Here is a 23,422-nt window from a genome sequence, read left to right as displayed (position 1 = left end):
GAAAAAAACAAAGCGAAAATTCAAGGTGTCAAATGCAATGAATTTAAATTAAAATTGCTACTTAAGTTCATGTTTATTTCCACTCCCAAATGAGGAAATACAGAAACTTAGGTTAAAATTGGTTAAAAGTGAGAGGGTATGCAACTACAGAGTAATTCTGTTAAGTGAATCTTTGGTTTAGAAGACAGGGCCACCTATGCTGCTTGTAGCACACAAAACAAATAAAGAAAAACAGCATTTCTAGAATGGAGCACCACAAAGAATCCCATGCAGACTACTAAGTTTAATGCCAGGAATGTAGTGACTGTAAAACCAACATCAGTACCTGCAGGACTAACCGTATATCAAATGAACCAGCTTAACTGAAAAGTGAGTAGTTGATATAGCATCAGGATTTACCATCAGTTCTGGTATTAGCTAGCAAAGCAATTTAAATGACATATAAGGAGAAATCCTCCAAAAAGTACTGTTGGACTAAGCAGATAAGGAGTTAGCTCCTCAAGATGTACAGCATTATTAAATATGAATTACTAAAAAATATTGCTAAGAAATAAACATAGTGACTCAGTCACTATAAATGGTTAGCTCAGGTATTCCATTACTTGTCACATTAGTTGCTCAGGCTGCAGATTTTCTCCACACTGCTAAACACAACTACAAATACACAACTTCATGTATTAGTGCAATCATTTTAAATGTATGCAAAATTCAAAGTTTATCTTAAATTCAAGAGAAAAGTGTTTTATCTGCATACTCTAAGATTCATTTTTCTCTCAGTGATGTTATGACTTTATGCCCCTGCACAAATTCTGGTGGACAAGCATAACGTGACCTGATGGGTTCCCTTTTGGTAACTTGTTGAACTCTGCACACTGGGCTGCTTTTATAAGATCAGGGGGAAGGAATTACCCCCTTCTGTTTGACACTCACTGGTGGGAATGTAGATTCACTACATTTTTAAGTCCTGTAGTACAGGAGAGACCTTGACAAAAATGAAACAAATCCAATGAAAGGTCATTGAAATTACTGGGGATTGAAAAGCAATCTGTCCATGGGAGGGGTGCAGGAAAGAGCCAGACTCTTCTCAGAGATACGCAGTGAAAGGACAGGAGGTGACACTTACAACCCCAATAAGAGAAAATATAACCAGACATAAGAAAAAAAATCTCTCAAGGAGAGTTGTTAAACGTGAGGATAGGAGCAAGTCCAAGGAACAAGTGGTGTGCTAGTCATCCCAGGCAGTTAGAACCTGACCAATCACTGAAAAACTTGATCAACTATGGCAGTTTGCTCTGTTTTGACCAGGAGTTTTAACTAGAGTTCCAGGGGCTCTTTCCAATCTAAACTGTTAAATAAATATTAAATAAATGTACTAAGGAAACTTCATTTTCAATTCAGGAATTCTTACTGAGGCTAAGTGACAGGTGCTAGATGTGCAATTACCTTTTAAAGGTTAAGAGGACCAAATTGTCATGTAAACTGTTAAGACCTTGAAGTTAAATGGAAAGCACTTGCAGAAATAATTGAGTGCAGTTTTAAAGACCTATACAGAAAAAGAAGGTTTAGTGTGTCTGAGAACAAAATGCATGAAGACTTGTGTTAATTCTAACATAACGTGTAGCATAAAATATAATTAGCTAGTGAACATTTCTCAATGAAACTATAAGATTCAATTCAAATGAAATATGCTATATATTATCTCTTAAGAAAGAGGCACAATCTAGAAAACCTTGAGCAGACCATAACATGATCCTTCAAACAAAATGCTCTGGAACAAAAGAAACTTCACTCATTTTGCAAAAATATGCAAGGGTTGTGTTGCACAGCTGCCTTCTGCCCACATATCCCACTGAGAGCGATGCACACTGGTTATATAGAGAACAAAGCAGCCTAGGATTACTGTGAGGAAGGACTTCAAATCTATTAATAATCTGGCAGGTGAAACCTAAATTTGCATAGGGATGTAATGATTGCTACTAAGAGGAGATGTGTGCCATTGACAAAACATACTCAATGTGCAATATTTACACATAATGTTCCTTTAGATTGCTTTAATATCATTTTTCAGTTACTGATTCTATGTGGAGTTCAAAATCTAGTCTTGTCCCGTAATTACATTATAGTTACATTGACATGTTTATAACAATTTTCATAAATAAAAAGTTGAATTATCCAGAGATAATATAACTCCATTCCAGTTCTAAATGTCTCTGTAGAGCAGTGTAATCTCAAGCAAGTAAAAATGCATGCAAAAATGTAGTAAATGAAGATTATTCTATACGTCATTCCCAAAGTATCATATCCATATAAATTTTGCATAAAGCAAGATTAAATATTCTGCAATAGCAAAGCAATAGGTAAAATGCTACAATTAGTGGTAAACCATCTGAAATATTACTTTCAATGAAAAAAATTGATATACATAGCAATGACTACAAGTGGCTGTAGCTAGAAACAGGACTATTTCTTTTTGTTTTCCCCTAAAAATCAATTTGATAGTTCATTTATCACTACTTACAGCCTGTGAATAACCTTTTCTATTTCGTACATAGGCGCACTGACTTGTGGGACTTAGTTATTTAGTTTCTGTAATTTTATTTTATTTATAATCATAATCCTTCCAAGTGTGACACTAGTAGTTTCTAATATCATGTCAAACACCACTACTGTAGGCCTGGAATTTGTTTGTCCTTGCTTTGCCTCATACGTTTGGCATTTAGATGCATGCAAAATTCTAATAGCCTCCACGCCTACTACTGCTTTATTTTTCAAAAAAGCTATTTAACTGAAGTCCTGAAAGAGTCAAATGCTCTACAGATGTTAATGGCCCAAGGCCAACAAATGCCTTCCAGTTTAAAGTCAGATTCAATACACTGCTTTTACACAGTAAGATTTTCATTTCTTGGGCCCCTCCTCAATTTCTTGCAAATGCCATTTCCTTTTTCAAATTAAATGTAAAATTACTTACTCTGCTGTTAATCAAGAACTGTTAAACTGTTTACTGTATATCCAGTGTTTATAGCAATTACTTTGTAAGCGAAAAGCTCTGTATGTCATATTGTTGTTCCTCATGTATGCACTCAGAATTCAGAATTTCTTTTGCCTGTCACTCCATTTTAACTGTCTATCATCTCTTGGAAGAATCCAATGCCACATGAGCATTTAAACGTTAATCATGAGTATTTCAGCAGTGAATAATGGAGTTTGCATACTGGCAGCCATAAATCACATCTTCAGTTTTGATATTGTACCAACGTTTTTATCCCCTAAATTTAAGTCTGATCTGAAATGCATCCTTTGAGGAATAGTCCTGAGGGTTATTTTAACAGATCAGTGCGTTTGGGTGAACCAGGAGTTATGGAGGAGATAAGATCATCAATTAAAATCAAGATGATGCACCAACAGCTGCAGAGTTTGAACTAGTCCACACTTCTTGATCTAATACACAGTGAGACTCCAACAGCAACAAGGAAACTTGTGCTTATCCCACAAGCAGGGCAAAGAAGGACAAAGCAAAGCAAGTCTTTGTGCTTGTTTTGTAACAGAAACCACAACCCCTGATCCTGCCAAGCCTAACTGAGAGAGGAAGGGAAAGATATGAAAACAGTCATAGAAAAGCAATCACAGAAATGACAAACTTCAGACTACTAGTCCAATTCTTCTGGAGAAGAGTGCTGTGGGGTAAATGTTTATGATGTTCACTTAGCTTTACAAAACGTTAAAATAACAAATTCATTTAAAGAACTTGAACAAAAGGTACACTGTGAATTCCCAAGAAGAACTAAATTAATCACATAACTCAGAGGAAGAGTGAGGGTTAAAGTAATTTTTTGACCTTGAATTCTTGATACTTCTGAAAGACAAAGCAGATTATGGTTAAACTGTGACAGCTCAGGACATTTGCATAAATTCAGCTATGCAAGCAGCAGCACAGGATAGGCTATCTGCATTCACCAAGGCCCTGTATTAAGCCTTTTCTAGTCCCCAGGCTACTCCAACACACTGTATGATGGCATTTTTGAATGCATTTTGGCAGGGGGGAAGTGTTTATGGAAAAGCCTGTGGCCATCTTTTTGAATTTTAGTTGAATTTGAGTTTCTTCTATTTTTTGTCCTAAGTAATTCCTGCCTTCTATCCAGCATTCTGTTATTGCTAGAAGTGAATCTGCTCAATATTTTTACTACAAGTAGCCAAATTTAATAATTTACAGCAGGATTCTCCAAACCTTTTATGGTGGTTATCAGAACCAGAGGCAATGACTGCAGCAAGTTCCTACTGGGAAATATGTTGATGTCTTTGAAGATGCACAGTCTAGAAAAATCACTCACAATTGTCACCTTTAAAGGAAAAGGCATTTCTCATTTCTCAAAGGAAGCTGCTAATCTTGGTCACCTTCTACTATCAAATTTACTCTATTTGACCTATCAAGCCTCCAGACATGTTGTCAGCTCAATAACGATTCTGTTTAAAATCCTGAACATTGACAAGAAACATCTTTTCCTCTGGCCAAAAGCAGAGGACAACATATAAGACATTACAAAAGATAACAGAAAAACATATGCACTTCACAGAACAAGAAGAAATTGCATTTGTAGCACAGATCTCTGTACAGAAAAGACAGCAGCAACCCACTTATTGCTCTTTGAGTGCCTGAGGGGTAGGTCAATGATAGGGGTAGGTAATACAGACACATCACTGTCCAAGTCCAACAGTCTTTAATTGGTAAATAAAGGCTTTTCTTTCTATTTGGAAGAAAAGAGAAGCCCCTCTATGATCCTCTATTCACACCAACCTCAGCTAAACTGTACTTTCAAATATATTCAGGTTCTGGGCTGGGGAGAGAAACTAGATGGGAAAAACAGGCAGGATACACATCATAAACTACTTTACTATTAATTATTTCCAGTACTGTCACAAAAGACTTCACTTAAGTGAACTTACTAGCTCAACTGCAAAGAATTGCCACCATCACAGAGCCTTAGAAAACAGTAATTTTAAAACATTGGTTTGTCTGAGGTTGCTGCTTTTTGGAGATTGCTAAATAATCTCTACTTATACCAAAACTAAAATAAAGTATTTGGGACAATACAAAGAGATGTTATAATCTAAACCTTGTTTCTATATGTACACTATGCAGAAGAAGCAGCTCAGTTTCATATAAAACATTACTTGGATATTGTATAACTGGTCATCCACAGATCTTGCAGGGGGAGGGGAACCACAAGATTTTTACAATGGTTGTCTTTAAATTTCAAGTAAAGTAATCAATTTATTTAGTGATTTTGGGGGAGCTTGTAAAGAGGAGTAATTCAGATGAGTAGTATTAATCCTTTTCTTGTAAGAAAGTCATGCATGCAGGGGCTTAATTTCTGTTTTCATTTTTTAGCTGTAGGAATATGTTATAACTTAAAAGGTGTTCAGACTACAGCATAGTAACACACTACCTTACACCTAAGCCACTAAACAATATGGCTCTGTGAATATCAGAATTCACTTATATTTTAGACAAAGTCCATAATTTAAATAAACCATATGCATTGTCTAGGATTAAAAAAATGGTAAGAAGAAAACCCAACACCTTCCCCACCCTCCAGCTACATACTCTTTTTGTAAGTGCTTCATCAGAAAGCTCATTACCTGAGTGCTGATGGATCTGGTTCCGTCTGTTGCTTCTACTGTCAAGTTGTAATTTGATTTCTGTTCTGCATCAAGAGGTCTTGCAACAATGATAGTTCCTGTGCCCTTGTCCACATCAAATCGACTGTCATAGTTGCCACCTTGTTCAGGAAATTGTGAGAGGGAGAAGTTAATAAAACGCATTATTGCTTCATTGTTTTCATGTATGATCATGTTCTGTCTTCCAATGCTTAATGAAGGTGGAACTATATATACACATATATTTACACATACATTTAGTTTAAATACTTTAGGTTTTTTTCCTGGTAACATGATATGCTGCTAATAGATACTTAAAACTGAGTAGTTTTGGACAAAGCTGACTTGTCTGGCTCATGGAAAGTCAGCAGGAACATTTTTATTAGCAAGATTCTCTACTTAAAAAAAAAAAATCCATGGAATTGAATGATTCCATAGAGCAGGACATTGAGAATTACTGCATCAAATGCAATAGCTTATTTTGGGCAGATTTTCAGCTAATGAGTGAAAAACATACTTTTTTATCAAAATACATTAAAATCCTGAATCAGACATACAGTCAAATTTTTGTCTTTTGGAGCAGAGTACATATTATTATATTCATATATGACTATAGATAAGGCTGAAAAAGCTGCAGAACCTCCAAAGGATTATCGTCGTAATGTTGAGTATCTACAGAATTCACTATCTCACTCTCACTAAGATAGGCAGGATTCAGAATAGTGCTAAATGTTTAAATTCCCAGTGTTTAAATATGGCCAAGTTCCTTTTCTGAAGCAAATTATCTTAATTTCCCTTGTGAAACATTCAAATTTACTCTTTAAAATATAGTTAAATAACTGTGTAGATCAATAGCTACACTCAGTTGCTTAAACATTTAATTGATCATCATTCTGCCACCCGGAGCAGACTTTCCTGAGAATGCAATGCCCATTAAGTCCAAATACTATTAGTGATGATGAATACCACCATTTAACTACAATTGCTTTAGACCTCTCAATAAACTGCCTAAAATGGAAGAATCAATTTTTATTTTGGTCAAGCCAGTGCTAGATATGGCAAACCAATTTCTCCTAATTATGGCCATGTGCTTTTCTAATTATATTTTACAAGGATAGCAGATAGCATTCAGATATCATCTGAGTGCTTTTTTTTCCCTTTAACAAGATTATACATGCTAAGCTTTGCAAATCACTAAATGCCTTTTATGAAAAGTCACGGTTAGAAGTGAGAGGGTGAAGTTCCAAAGGTTGCAAATTTTAACTTAGTCCAAGAAAAAAACAGTAAATACTGAAATGAGCCCCCATTCACATGTAAAAAGGATTTTGCCTTTAGAAGGTTCCACTGCACAACAAACATATCAGTTTAGGAAAGATGGGCTGGGTTCTGCTTCACTGGATTTGAGATATTTGTTAATGACCAACATTGCATAATTTTTCTAGTTCAACTGAAAGCCACTCCTCTTACTGGCCCAGCAGCAGTTTCTGAATCACTCAAATGGATAGAAACTGGACATCATGAAAGGCAGCAGTTTTTTTCTTTTCTTAACAGATGTACATTACTTTTTTAAATGGGCTTTGTGTAGTATGTCAGTTTTAGAAGGTGAATCTAGTTTTTCCTTCTTTAGCTGGCAGGCAAAACCATTTTCTCAGATATCTCAAAGAAGTTCTCCACATTTTAAGGGAAGAGTAAAGTGAATGAGCATGAATTGGTACAATCAGTTTTCCTGACACAAGCTCTCTAACCAACACTTTTCCCTTTTCTTATCAAGAAAATCACCAGGGCCTTGCCTGTATTTGTAGTAATAGTAATATCTGGTGATCCACTGAAGCAGAACTCAACCCAAACTTCTGCATCTAGTACACTGAAAGTGTAACAGCAACAGTTTTGGCCAAAACCAAAACTGGATGCTCAGAATTGATGCTGTATAAATGTAATGATGACAAAACAAAACAAAAACGAACCTGTCACAAATGCAACCGTGAGCACTTTGATTTCCGAAGGGTTAATAAAATAAATAGTTTATAAATGTACGCTTTCATTTCAGATCTCATAATCTGGTAATAAATTATGTGATCTCAGCAGATACCTTCTGCTGTACAGTTCAGGTCACAAGCCATCTGTAAGATGTAAAATACTTCACTAGCAAGCTTGTCTCCTGGCTCAGCCAAAAAGAAAGAAAGCATGGAAAGCAAGCACAGAACACAAAGGAAAGCTGTCAATCAAATTCATTCATGCTATTAGAAACAGTAAAAGAGGGTGGTAGACCACCTGTAAGAGTAGCCCATAACTTCACAACATGATCACATATTAAATTTTCCAAAACACTTTTACTAAGAAAACTGTCAGAGTAAAGTGGTTTATTTTACAATGTTTGGACAAGTTATGCTCTTTCCCCATGGAGTTTTCTGTATATGTCTTTCTAAAAAGAGCAGGAAAAGATCATTCATTTTCTGCATTAGGCAAACAATAAAAATATGTAAATGTCCAAACTGTGCAGAATACTTAAAAGGAGCAGATCAAAATAATACTATCAATCAGAATTCATATGTACACACTATTCAGAGTGCATAGTAGTTGAAGCACACTGAGAACTATAAGAAAGTACATCCCCAATCTAATTAACAAATTTTGCTAATAAAAGGCCCCAGAAGACATCACTGCTGTGCTGTGTTCAGACTCCAAAAACCTGAGGCCTCTTCTATGTACTCTCTTTCATCTCCATGAAATGCTCCTCTTCTTCTGGCAATGTCATGTTCTTAACCTTTCTTTTAATGGACTCATTTCAGTCTACAGATATGTGTTTGCTGTTGACTGGATAACCCTAATTTGAATTGGAGTATATGACACCTTCTCATTTTTCCTGCTCATTTTTATACTTTCTGCTTTCTACTCCCATATCTATGTGTGTTTTAGTGTGTTGAGGAGAACAGTGAAAGAGCAGCCTCGGTTCCAAAATACCTGTAATGCAAAACTTTGCTCCTATGAGAATGCAAGAAAGCATCCTCAACGTTTTAGTCCCTCTAGAGATTTGTACAGATCTGTAATGACTAGATTTATCTAAATGCCAACATTTTCTTTTTCAATTATAATCTATTTGGACAGAAACTTTTTTTTCAAGAATGCATTAGAAAGAATAATTTAAAAATTTTATGTAAGTATTTAATGCATTAGGAATGATTATCACTATCATCACAGGTTGTTCATGCATGAAGCATGATTTTAGGGAAGAATTGTATCTGTTTGCAAATGCTTAAAAATTTTTTGAAAACACACTCAAGTATTTGGCATTTATATATTCCTGCTACTTATGTCAGTTTCATAAACTTTAACTGTTGCTTTTCTTGTGAATGTAGCAGAAAAATCACAAATCTATCAAAACACAAGTATATCAAAAATCTGATAGACTGACAGAGAGACTTTACTTAAGACTAGAAGTAGTTCACTACAAGGCACCTCTCCTGAAACAAAACCATGCCATTCTCCTTGATTCTAACACACACAACACACAACAGAATTTGCTTTTACTATCAGCTATTACAGTGAACACTCTGTGTATTACTGGGGCTCATGTCTAGTGACAAAGTCTAAACTTCAAAAAACTACTAATAATTTTGTTACCATGACATCAATATATAATCATATTCTGGTTAGAAATTCCCTTTCAATGGTAGAGGTTAAGATATGATTTAGTAGAAAGAATATATACAGGAAGAAGATTGCTGGGGTTAGGAACATTGCAAGCTTTCCTTTTAGTACTGAATCAAAGGACAGCAAACTGAGAAGCAGCCCAGAGGAGAAGAAATCCGTGTGAACAGTAAAATCTCTTTTTGAGCATACTATCCTGATTTGCAGAAAACTAGCATCTTATTTCCTTGCCTATCATGGAGTCTATGAGATTGACTTCATTTCAGTGACACAAAATTCATAAGTCAATTTAAAAACTGCAACACAGCAGATATTTTGCAATTTAATTTTAATCTTTGATAGTGGCATTGATAAAAATTAAATAAATTTGACTTATAAAATCTGCATCTGCATTTAAAGAATGTCAAAGCCTTGCATTATTTATAAAAGTGATTAAAACCAAGCTGCAATGAGCCCTCCAGTATCTCAGACTCCATACATTTGTTTCTAATAATAAAGGCCCTTAAGGCATCCTTACCCGTTATGTCAAACCAAAGTGGTGTTCCAAGAGGTTCAACAGCTATTACACCAATCATGTGAGCAACTGGGTCACTTTCCATCACCGTAAAAGAAAAAAATGATTCCTCAAAATAAATAGGCTCTGTGGGTGGGACGGGCTTTGGAATCCATTCTATGTGAAGCCGGGTAGTCGAAGATTTTTGTGGACGACCATTATCTACAGCTTTAATCTGTGAAACAGACACATCTTTTAGGCTAGAGGATCACATAAATCATTATGTCACATAAATACAAAGCAGTAATAAGCTCTAAGCATGTTTGCTTGTGTGAGATATTTCCAAAAAGGTTAAGTGTCTCTCAAAGTGCCACTTGCCCTTCATTATCTGGGCAGCAAATGGAGAAAAAGTATGCAGCACCTGATAGCAGTACAAACTGTTACCATAAATTCACTTTTATTTTGCTTTCTTCCTGAAGGTGAGTCAAACTGATTGTTTATGTTCCCTCATCACATAAATTATCTGTCAAGTTCTGGGAAAGAACAGCAGTTCTTAATACACAATACAAACATCTCAAATCATCCTTTAATAAAAACCAAGCAAACACACAAAACAACACTTCTGGATTTGTTGAAGCTTTCTTCCTTCAGATACTGCAGTCACTCACCTGCCAGCTACTGAATAAGAAATGAACAGATAAAAGAACACTTTACATATTCATGATATACAAGATTTTCACTCACTGAAAGGATATCGTAGTCCCTTGCTGCAGAAAATTTCTTTGATGAAACCACTCCAGTTTTCGGTTCAATAAAGAATTTGCCATGTTCATCACCATCTTCAATGCTGTAGGAGATCTCTGCATTGGGGCCTTCATCTTTATCTGCAGCAATAACTCGGTAGATCGGCTCTCTCTTAGCAGTTCTCTCTCGCTCGGGCTTACCACGCTCTGGAAGCCGAATTTTGTAGAATTTTTGCAAGAATTGAGGCTTGTTGTCATTTTCATCTAAGACCTTCACAATCACCCGTGCAATTGTTGATTTTGCAGGAGTACCGTTGTCTGTTACTGTTACCTGTTTTTATTAAGAAGGGTAAAAGTTAGAGATCAGACATGGTCCTTCCAACAATGCTCTTCCCTAAACGATATTCTCCTACAATTGCCTGAACAACTGCTCAGTTATCCCCCAACTTCAGTTAAAGCACTTGCCTAAAGTTATTAAATGAGTATTTACAAAAGGCACTCAAAAGAATATTCAGCTATTATCTTAATATTTTGATACATGAAATGCAAATATTTATGCTCATCTCTAACAGATGATATAATTTCCACATATATGAATATCTGTTCTGTCCTGGTTTGAAAACCCCCAACAGTGTTCCCTTTAGCACTAGTAATGGACCACCACCACATACCTTTCAGTTCACAAAAAAAACCCCAACCACAACCAATAAGAAAACCAAAGCATATCCCAAATGAGGAAATTACAAGCAGTATGGGATAACATGTCCATTAACATAAAATTAGCATTGTTCTGAACCAAGCAAATAACAAAGGCAAATTTGAGAAACAACTATTTGATTTGAATGCAGTATCAGTTTTGAAGACTATACTGACATAACCAAGAGTATACTAAGATATGAGAGAATAACATGAAGCTAATCTAAAATAACTGCATAAGAAAGTGTGAACTGGAACTCAGAAAACACAAATTGACAATAAAAAAATGGGGCATTACTATTATGTAAGCAGAAGTGCAATCAAAGATCAAATTTTATAGCAAAATGGAATAAACCCACCAACCTATCTGATCAACATTTCAATGCTCAATTAATTAGCCAGATGTTCAGCACTTGGCTCATAATACTGTCCACCATTCTATGCATTTCTTGCTTTCTTTGCAACCTCTTATCAGAGTTGTAAACATAAAACTAACACATGGGAATACTGGTACTTTAGGCCAGCTGTCTGTCAGTATCGCTCTGTAGTAAAGAGCATTCTCCTGTTGGATTCTTCACAGACTTTTAGTTAAAACTTTAATGTTGGGATTCAAAAAGAACAAAGAATGAAAAATTATAAAATTACACCAACAGGCAATAAATAATGTTCCTAACTAAAGAGCAATGAGCCTTAACTGCTATTTTATACAGAATGATGAAAGCAGGAGGATTTATGTACCATTATGTGACATCTTAATCCTAAAAATAAACATTCTGAGTTCTGTACATGTTACCTTAAGGTTACAAAGCTAAGTTTAAATTAGCATGACTGCTATCAGACAACTGGCCCTAACATTGCACATTATAAGTGTGACCTCTGGCATAAGTTTCGGCCCAGAACAAGTAGCACAAACACACACACACACACACTGCTTAGCTGCAGCCTGAGAATTCACACAATTCAGACACAATTCTCAACAGGCAACTTGGATGTGGCTACCCTGTTCCAAGGATAAGGCATAAGCAATCAAAGCCATATGGGCCATGTTGCCTCAGGATCAGAAAACAATCCACAGCTCATTTTATTTACTGTATAAATGTAATAAAAAACCCCAGTATAATATATAGAGAAGTAAAATTCATGATTTACCAATTTTACAACCAATATACATAGCAGTGGTCAAGACATAAGATACAATGGACATTAAGTGCTTTGGGAAACTGAGACAACCAGATTTGAGGAGGCAATTTCAAAAGAGAATTATATAATTACTTTAAAATTTACAGGAATACTATGTCTAGTGCTAAGTTAGATTTGCCATTTAATTAATTTTGTTACTATTAATTCTAGAAACACACTGCAGAGGAAATTCTGCCCCATTGCTACTTAGGTACAAAGCATTCTTTACAAAGCTGATGCAGAAATTAAAATAATGGTAAAAAAATTGTTCCAACAGCTGCATTAATCCACCTCACAATGCATCAAAGGGATACAAAAGGCCCAGGAAGACTGTTCATATACTGCAATTACACAAAAGGATAGTTTGTGCTATCATGGAATAAATATATTCATCTCCATGTCTCTGCAGACATTGCACTTCTACTGAACACCTTTCTAAGGATTTCACAGGTTTTGAGTAAGTCCAGAGTTGCTTCTCTGTCTTTAACATTAATTTGGAGAACTCCCATTGCAGCCTTTTATCTGTCATCCAGGACAAGAGGCACAATAAACATTCCAAATAAATCTTAGGACATAAGGATCACTGTGAATATTAAGTCTTCAGTACAGAGGAAGTACCATGCCATTACCCTGCTCAACAACACTGTGAAACTGACTTAAAGTGCTCTATGTGTTTTCCTTTCTTCAAAGCTCTTAAACTCCAGGCAGTTAATTAAATGTAGTTAAATAAAAGCATTATATCACAAGTTTCATGCTCTTGGACTCAGGGTCTATAATGCATGTCTTGCAACTGATGTGATTGGTAAACATGTTATGCAGAACATATGGCTACTCACATACCATCCTTTTGTATTCTCTATATGATAAAAACATTCTGTGCTTTTTTCAGAAGCCTGTGCTCAGCAAGTTAGTCTGAAATAGCTATTCCAATAATTACATAGGAAGATAAAAAGAGGAATCACACTTCTTTTAGCAGTCATGCCTTTGTGCCATTTGAATGTAAATCTTTGTTTTGAGATACAGAAAAAAAAATTGCATTCAATCTGTACCTGTACTCTTTTTTAGCAAAAAAGCCTCAACACACTTTTTATAAGATAGGTGGTTATCTGCATTGCAACATAATGAACACAGAAGGACATTACTTCCAAAATCCAGATTTTTAAATTCTTCATATAGTAATCAAGCCTGGCAAACTTAATTCTCTGTAAAAGAGCAATGAACGCACAGTCACTGTTTTCCAGCAATCTAAATAAATTATTTACCTCCAGTATGTGCTCTCCCTGCTGCTCTCGATCTAGTTTTCTGGATGTGGTTGTAATTAGCCCTGTAAACATAAGAGAATAATTAATCAGATCCTTCAAGAAAATAATCTGAATGAAGGTTAGGTTAAATCAGCAGTTACTGATATCCTCAATATCAATTTCTTCTTAGGTGGCCACTTCAATTTTTGTAGAATTTATGCTTTCATTAAGGGAAAGGGTGAGGGGTTTCCAATCCTGAAAAGCTGTGAAAATATTCTTTGCAATCTGAAAACTAAGCTGTTGAAACACTTAAGACAAACACAGTTCAGTGTTCCAACACATCTGTGCATGTTATGTTTTTAACAGAGTAATGAATGCAGTTCTCCCACATGAAATCTTGCTTTCAAAAGGCATTCATATGCCTTTTTCAAAGGGTGCTGACAGACATTACGTGAATTAATTACCAATCTCTTCTGGAGAAACACCTATTTGTAATTTTAGTGGTAAAAGCAAAAGAAGGATAACCTGAAGAGATGCAATAATAGTGGAAAAAACAGAGTCATTTGTCTGTGTTGGCTTAATTTCACAATGACAATCAGTCAAACAGTGCTGTTGACAATAGCAGAGAAGAACCACAAGTTTTTGATGCATGATGTTATATTTTATCACAAGACTTTGATATACTCTTGGTGCAAGATTAGGAAAGCATGATGGTTTTGCTTTAAATGAAGGAAGTCAAAGAGTAAGAGGCAACAAAAAGACAGTGAAATCTAATACAGAAGGATCTTATTTGAATTAATTCTCTGTAACAGTTTAATATTTTAACTACTGAGTTTCATGGAAAGTAAACTTGGTCAACTCTCAATTATAGCAAAATGATTGGCTGTTCTGTGAGTTAACTGTGCCACAGATGCAGCCACAAGAGAATTCAGTTTATTTGCTACACAAAAGCCATTAACCCTTTTGCAGGTACAAGCTGGCCCCACAAATACCATTGCTGTGTTCACATGGGACTGAGCAGGCTCAGTCCTGTGCTAGTAAACCTTGCTGGCCCTTCAAGAAGCAAACACCAAGGTTTGGATTTGCCCAGCTTAAGCAACTACTGATCTAAGCATCCCATATTCTCCAAAGCAGCAACACAAAGGATACTGCAACGTCAGACGACATTTTATCCAACGATACCAGCTTTTGCTAGTTAAAGGAAACCATTGCTATCTTGATCCTTAATTGCCAAACTGGCAAACAGGGAAGCAATTAGCCAATGAAGGATGAAATAGAGATCAAAATACAGACAGCCTACTTCATGTTCCATTTTCTAACTAAAGATTATTTTTTATTAATACAATCTTATACAAGTAAAATTAAAATCCACTTATGAAATTTTCAAAGCTGCTACAATAAAAAAGCCTTCAATTTTGTCTCTCAGCTGGTAAAAAGCAGAGTATGTAAGAAAGACAATAAAGACTTCAATTTCACTTACAAGAGAAGACCGAGAAACAGGATTGTATACCAAAGGTGCATAGCTACTCAGTGCTTCTGACAAAAACAGCTGTAGTCTGCTTATGCCAGCAAAACAGATAGCTTGTACTAAATAATACGGACAAAATCTATATAAGGTGATATTACAGCTGTCAAATGTTCAAACAACTATTCCCCAAAACACAGATAGTGCAAATAACAGCTGTTTCAATTATGGTCAAATCTACCCTCGTTTTTCCAGCAAGTTTGCTTGCCATCATATCAAATCCATTATTTATCTAGTATTCTAGACAACGATATGTCATCTTCTCCTGCTTTACATTTTTATGCTTTTACAATACATAGAAGATATGTTTGTTATTGTTAGGATATATCTTTTGGTATAACGAAGTAATTGTCCTTAGTTACAAAGAAAGGGGAGATGAAAATGAAAACATACGAAACCCCAAAACAAACCAAACAAACAAACAAAAAAAAGTTGCATTTTTACTGTGAATTTAGGAAGGGGCAGGGGAAGAGAAAATGATGTGACAGTTGTCTTTTAACCTTCTTGAGGTAGTATTTTCACATGGATATTACAGAGCTGTGAACAATGACAACTGAAAATATTTATTGTTATATATTCTAAAAAGCTTTACTTTCCTGTCTAAGTCGGGGCAACACATTTTCTTTTTACAGGCTCTATGGGAAACAGAATAGGACTGTTAAATCAAAGTGCACAAGTGGCACAGCCATCGCTTCCTCTGCTTCCTCCCAGCAAAGGGGCTTGCAGGTTACTTCAGAAAACACAAGTTCTCCTACAACCTCTTTCTACTGAGTACCTCTGTAAAAAGCCAGCACAAGCCCTTCCATGAAGCATTAATCTCAAGGCTCACCACAGTTACCAGAGAAAAGGGTAGATTGCAGCACAGCAACTAAAGAAGTTGACTGTTGAACAGCTGGGTTGAAGATGGGGAAAATCTCAAAAAACACAGGAAAAAATAAAGCAATCCTAGCAGAAATACCCCATGAAGCTTGCATTTCCCTGAATATTCAACAGTTAGTCTACATCCTCTGACAATAGTATGACTCCATCTCTCACAGCTGCACCAAGTAAAGAATTATATGACATCAGAAAAATGGCACTTTCAATAGCTTCCTATCCATTTTATTTTTCATCAAGAGCCATGAAGACAATGGCAATTAATACTTGGAGGGAAAAAAAAAAAAAAAAAACAATCAAAAAACCATTCAAAAGCTTTTGCTTTAAGCACTCAAAACAAAATTTTCCATGTACCACTACTTTACATACTACTGATTCCTAAAGGAAGTCTTGTTCCAGATAAAATGCCTTTTAATGAAGTTGATCAATACAACTCAAATGGGTAAGCAGAAAAATATCCAGTAAGAACCGAATATACATGCTTTGATCTGCTAAAACCTCCAGTCATTTCAGCCAAGCATGCCACACCTCACTGTTAACTGAAGTGTTAAAACACTTCAGACCAATAACAGAAGGGCTTAGTCTTCACCATATATATCCTGTATATTCAGCAGAAACTAATGCCAACAAAGGAAATGTAACACTTCTGGATTTAGAATCACTAATGCCAACAAAGGAAATGTAACACTTCTGGATTTAGAATCACATACACATGCATGACATTCTTTTTATTTAACTCTTTACTGCTAGACACTTTCCTAAGTGCAAATTTAGCTTCAGTGAAGTGTTTCACTTCAACTTAAGACTGTGAAAGGTTTGATTACTGCAATCACTATACTTTTCTATTTCTTTCAGGTTTTTCTAAATTACAGAATGTTTAATGCTGCACCAACAGATCTCGTCCATTGTTGAAGAGCTTTCCTGAACTATGGCTATGATAATAAGGTCAAGTGCTCCTATTCACTGTAACTGCCTGTTAAGAGGGTTGGGGAGAATCTTTGGACCTAATGTAAGTCACCTCCCTGCAACAAAAGTCACCACTCTGCTCTGTTCTAAAGTTTTTTCAGATTGAGCTCCTTCTCTTTTCTGTAACACTTTGTATATAGCATTGCCCCTCCCACTACAAAAATAAATGCATGACCACACATTTGCACACACCACATCCCCAAAGGAGTGGCAAGTAAAAGACTTCAATTAAGCTCTGAAGAAGTCTGTAAAAATTCAGTTTTCAAATCCTTGTTATGAGGTGGGGAGAATGTGTTTATTGCTGAATGAAATAACAGCATGTTTGAGAAACAGGTCACTGTGACAAACCATTCTATGTCAAAGCAAAACTGACTCAGAGCATTGTTTTCTAGTCATATTCTTGTATTCTGCTTCCTCTTATCAGACCCCCCTCCCAAAACTAATAGGAACAGTAAGCTCCAGCAAGTTACATCACTGACTATTATTTCACCTGAAATCAATGTAACTATGGCAAGATGGGTCAAGAATTCTTGAGAAATATAAGTTTATAAAACACGTTTCTAAGATAATGATGAGGAAATGGTATCTCTAGTGAATTGGTGCAATTTATGTATTTAGTAATATTTAAAAGCTTGCCTCATAAGAAACATTTTCCCAATAGCAGCTTAATAACTTACAGAGTCTTTGGATAAATCATAGCTTTTCTACCTCACTAGCTGGAGAGCTACTAGAATCAACTGAAACTAACTGTAAACATGTGTAACAAAACAAAACAAAAAAACCCTGCACTAGTAGCAAATACAACTGTATTCTCCCTTCATTCCTTATTTGAGTTTTCATTCAGGGGATACCTGCTGTCTGTTTGAGGTCTACCCAAAAACTAAGAGAATCACAACTGCATTTGGATAAAACTTTCTTCAGGTTTCTATTTTAAATAATAGCAAAACAAACATACAAAAATGCAACTAGAGCATACAATTATGTAAATGTAAATAAAACTGCTACATTTGGAACAGAAATTAGCACCAGCAATCAGATATTAGCAGGTTCCCATCTACATCATATTCTCTCTGTTTCTGAAGACTAGCACATCAACAACAATTTTCATTTAATGCTGAAATGGCAACATCTTTAAAAAAACATAGAGTATGAGGTGGGCACTGTGTTAAGAGTTATCCATTAGCTATCTTTATGGCATGAATGATCCCAGTGATGAAAGAAGTGGCATCAGAAAAAGGGGAGGAAGAAGGCTCCGAGTTTCTGTCTTGCTGCTCACACATCATGCATCCCCATGCATTTGTGCTTTCACAAATATCTGCAGACTTTCCAACTGCACAATCAGCTTGAGATGATGGAGATTCTGGTGCTGGGAGGGAGTTGCCTATTAGACATGGCTAACTCCCACAATGAACCAAAAGACTAAAGCAGATGCCAAGTCTACTATGCTGCCTCCAATGAGCTTGAACTGATAGGCTTGATTTGAATTAGTATAACACTAACTGCAGCATACGAAAAGAAATACAGTTTCTCTGATCTTTGAATTGGCACTGAAGAATTAAGGAAGCAGCTACAAAATTTTTTATCACTAACTTCAACAGATACAAGTCATAAACTAAATATGAGGGAGGCCATATTTGGTCCATGTCGTTTTTGTCCTCTGGGTTAAATGCAAACCATAAGTAACCAGCAAAAATGGTTTCTCTGGACTGCATCAGTCAGTTATCACTTAAATTCTTAGTCATGATTACTGCAACTTAGTCAATTATTATTTTAGCTCTCGCTCCCTCACTTCAACCCCCAAAACAACCAATTACTAGTGAATGATAAAGGGTTTTTTCATTTTTAACATATTGTTATACCCTCAGATCTGTTTACAAAGTCTTAATATGTAAATCAGTCTAAGATTTGAAGGAAGTATGGATTTTAAACTCACATATGGCTGTAATGGTAATCATGTTAACTACTGCATAACACAGCCCGAAAGCACTAAGCAAATTACAGCAAATATTCTGTAAGTCAAAGACCAATTATGTCTCACTTCAAGGCAGGGTTTCCCACTAATCTTCCTCATTTAAGAAGTAGTGTATTATATCCAATTCAAGACAACTTTCCCTTCCAGACTGAGGAATATATCTTTCTTCTGTATGACAGACTAAGAAGTTCACAGGAATCAGCAGTTTCCTCCTCCCAGAAGTACTAGGTGTGATCAAGTCATGTCTTAGACATCTCTCATAATACAGTGAGTGTCAAGTCTCATGTCTGAAAGATCTTATGACATCATTTTAAACTTCTTCCAAAATCTCAGCACTTTCCAAAATATGAACAAAATGACTGATAAAACAATAATCCATGATTATTTCACATTGACAGTCTTCTTTCAACTAATTTCAAGTTAACTGTGTTTTACACCTAACTTTACAGTACAATCAGTGACCACCAGAAAAGTACCACTTTTTTTTTATAAAATGTTCAGATAAGCTTTTTGGCAAGACTGTAGTCAAACCTTGTTTTCTACGTAAGCCAAAAATGTATTCAAAACCGAACCAAATGAACAGGTTAATAAAAGCAGGTTAATACAAATTAATAGAAGAGGGATTCAAGAAGAGATTCCAGCTTTGCAGCTGGCAAAAAATAAACTCTTACTAGCCATGGAACAACTGATGATGGCTATTATAAGCTACAAAGTCTAATATATCACCACTGCCATACATCACCATGAAGGCAGACTGCTGAGTTAAAAAAGAAACAAGATAGTGCTAACAAGCTATCATACTGGAGCAAGTACATCATAAAGGAACTGAACTTTGGTTTACATGGTCTTAAAGATAATTCCTTGGCAGTTTCACTTGTTTTTCATTCCTAAACTCTTCCTTGTTCTAAGCACCTTAATAATTCTCATCGAAACCAGCAACAGAATTGTCACCAGTAATTTTCTAAGGCTGAAATATGATTGTAAATATACAGTCCCAAGAGAAACTAGGAATATGATCAGTTACAAGCACCTTAAATGGCTGCAAATGCCTCTTCTGCTCAAGTACAGCACTTAAAGTATTTCAATAAAGGCCTCAAAAATGGTACCACTTTTCAGAAAGAATTGAGAGCCCAGGTTCCTCTTTCAATTGTCCCAGCCATATACTCTCTCCATTAGTTCTGCTGCTGCTCACTTGTTCTCTCTGGCCTCTTGAATTTTACCTTTTTTTGCTATGCAGTTGTTTAGGTAGAACAAAGATTCATTCTACCAAGCAGACCTCACAGCCTGTGGCTAGGAGACTTTTCTGGAAAGTCTAAATGCACTTCTGGGGCTAAAGGACTTATTTTCTACTTCATATATAAGCTTCCCGATGAGGGTAATTACACTAAAGTTATAATATCCTAGCTTTAGAAAAATTAAAATGGAAACCCAGTGCAGTACACTCTGTTGAAGTCACTACTCCCATTAAGTATAGTATATGCACTTAACTAGTACAATCTTTCACAGTTTTGGTGCCTTGTCCCCTTCAATTCCCCTGTATAGCCATTCAAGCAAAAGCCAACAGGACACTCCCACTGGATGCTTAGTGTACAGATACCTAAGTAAACGCCAGACTAAAAAGTCCAAAACACACTAAGAACTACACATTCTATTTGCTCTTCAGATCACCTTTTCTTTTTACTTAGGTATTTCCTTATTCCTGTTTCAAATGCTAGTGCACATGCTCCGGATTTCATCCACAAAAAACACTGTTAGTACATTTGTCCCAGATGAATACTTCTTGCCCTTTGAATGACTCTATGAAAAGTCAAGCAATAAATGAGATCTTAGTCCTACCCAAGTCAGGACTACATCAAACAAGGGGTAACATCCTGTCCATAAGGGTGTATTTGTCCAGCACATTTATTGAAGTACAGTAATATCACAGAATATGCTGAGTTGGAAGGGACACGCAAGGATCATCAAGTCCAGTTCAGTGTTTATTAGCTTGTTGCTTGTTACCAAGACAGATTGTAAGCTTTTTATATAGGATCAAAAAGTAGGTTACTTCATCCTATGGCTAATATTTGATACCACCAGGCACCATGTTTATCTGTAACCAGGCAATTTAACTACTTACTCCTACTGCTATAAAGTATAAGTGCAAGGTGCACATCTGAAGCTGAGTCACTTACCTGAACTATTTTAACAACATCCTGAAATTTGCTCAGCAGAATACTCATTAATCATATTTGTGATCTGAGCATGAAGCAAAGACAAGCAACCCACCAAAGATTATTTATGTACAGCATAAGGAAGAAAAATTAATTTACATAAACACCTAAGCCATCCAATATGACTGTAGAGCTTCAATTTCAACTAGATTTCAAATAAAGTGTAAAAATCTGTGTTTATTGATCATATAATTCTAGAAAATTTCACAGACATATCTAACTAAAAGTAAGCCATGTAGTTTTGCATACTCTAATTAACCACTGACTACATTATTTTCAGTCTGGATTTACTAAGACAGTGGTATTAGCTTCTTCTACAGTAGAAGAAGCTTCTTCTGCTTCTATTTTAGCAGTAAAATTATTTGGGAGATAATGAGAAGAACTATATAAATAACAACAAACACCCAAATAGCTACATTAAAATGTCTATGATCCTGCATTCTCAGTTCTTGAAAGCATTTAGGGTAAGTCCAGTTTTACCATTATTCATATTCTTTCGCTAGTTTCTGTCATACTAAAGATAAAACCCAGAACTGTAAGTCAAAAGCAGTATAAGAGAAAATCCCAAAAAATGGTATTTAATAAATAATAACAAATAGCTATAGTAACTTTGAATGAAAGATTAAACAACAAAACTCATGAATGGTTATTTTAAGGAAACGAGTAAATGATCATTCATTTCCTCTAGAATGAACTTTGATCTTGCTATCAACAGAACACTATAAATTTTTACCTCTTTGCTTTGTGAAAATACTCTTGCCTTTAAAAGCCACACCAACTCAAAGCTCAAATGCCTTCAGTAATTAACTCTAAGTTACCTTATGTCCATCACTCATATTTTTATTTTATTTTGAGATATGCCATCTTCAATAACTAAATACAGAATTATTACAAAGAAATTACATATCATCTTGAAAGATCTTTATAAACCTGACATAATCCTGCTTCATCTATAGTGCTCTGAACTCCTTATGCATTTAAACTCTAAAATATTAATTTCTAAGTGAGAATGTGGAGATGTATAAAATGCTGCTGCCTCTTTCCCTCTTCTTTTGTTTTTAATTGTATTATTTCCTACATTTAAAATGTACTAGAATAAGTGCGCTGCAGTCTTATCTACTGATTTAAAAGGAACTGCTGTTGTAACTGAACCATATACATAACTTTACGCAATGCTCGTAAGAGAGATGATCAGGTAAACTAACAAAGAGTTAGCCTTGGCTCTCAGCAAAACGGAGGAACAATTTTATAGCTCACTTCTAGTTAGTCCTTGAACTGTGACTCCGCTGTGAATTTTTCAGAGAGAAAAATTGTATTACCTCATTTTTTCTCAGCTTGATCTATTTCCATTGATTAAAAAAAAAAAAAAAAATCAAGCCAAGCTGATACGAATCAGGGCACTAATTCTGAGAAATCTTTTCTTATTATGAAATTAATACTAATGTTATAGTGTTGTTATATACACAACTTCAAGTTGCACTACTCAGAGATTGTACCAAGCAAAGCCTGTTACCCTTGAAGGCACATGTGAATGTAGGACTTTGCAAGTGGCTCACAATGGTATCTGATCACTGCCTCTTCCTTGACTAGAATTATTACTTTGCATATTATATACTCCAGCTCAAAAGAACATATGATATAGGGAGAGTCTGGCTCCATTACCGTTTCAAATATACCCTTGGCAAGTTTGCATATGACAAAGCTGAGTGGCACAGATGACACAACAGAAGGACTGGATGGCATCCAGAGGGATGTAGACAAACTTGAGAGGCAGGCTAACAAGAACCTCATGAAGTTCAGCAAGTGCAAGGTGCTGGGCCAGGGCAACCCCAGATATGAGTCCAGCCTGGGAGATAACCTGAGAGCAGCCCTGCAGGGAAGGACTTGGGCGTTCTTGTGGATGAAAAGCTGCCCTATGCACTTGCAGCCTGAAAGGCCACCCACAGCCTGAGCTGCATCCAAAGCAGCATGGCCAGCAGGCTGAGGACAGAGGTTCTGCCTCTCTGCACTGCTGTGGTGAAACCCCACCCGGAATGCTGCATTACAGGTCTGGGGCTGATCCTCAGCACAAGAAATACATGGACCTGTTAGAGCAGGTCCAGAGAAGGGCACAAAAATGACCAGGGAGCTGAAGCATCTCTTGATGAACACAGACAGAGAGTTTGGATTGCTTGGCATAAAGAAGAGAATGCTCTAGGAAGACCTTATAGAAGAT

At 35.9% G+C, this 23,422-nt stretch overlaps 1 protein-coding gene across 5 annotated transcripts in view; it reads right to left on the bottom strand.

Moving 5' to 3' along the window:
* Positions 1 to 23,422, bottom strand: part of FAT1 (FAT atypical cadherin 1) — a 104,492-nt gene that overhangs the window by 36,360 nt on the left and 44,710 nt on the right. For 3 of the 5 annotated variants that reach the window (XM_014873507.2, XM_014873510.2, XM_014873504.2), the window contains exons 4-7: positions 13,677 to 13,738; positions 10,541 to 10,870; positions 9,821 to 10,031; positions 5,638 to 5,777 (exon numbers count right to left, since the gene is read on the bottom strand). In XM_014873507.2, coding sequence (XP_014728993.2) covers positions 5,638 to 5,777; positions 9,821 to 10,031; positions 10,541 to 10,870; positions 13,677 to 13,738 — 743 coding nt within the window. Of the gene's footprint in view, positions 1 to 5,637; positions 5,778 to 7,744; positions 7,814 to 9,820; positions 10,032 to 10,540; positions 10,871 to 13,676; positions 13,739 to 23,422 lie in introns of all 5 variants that reach the window. The other 2 variants (XM_088163473.1, XM_088163474.1) reach the window with 1 other exon arrangement.

The sequence above is a fragment of the Sturnus vulgaris genome, chromosome 4, assembly GCF_052056855.1.
Source record: "Sturnus vulgaris isolate bStuVul1 chromosome 4, bStuVul1.hap1, whole genome shotgun sequence".
Taxonomy (NCBI): domain Eukaryota; kingdom Metazoa; phylum Chordata; class Aves; order Passeriformes; family Sturnidae; genus Sturnus; species Sturnus vulgaris.
Note: the sequence above shows the minus strand (reverse complement) of the source record. Positions and strands in the feature narration are given on the sequence as shown.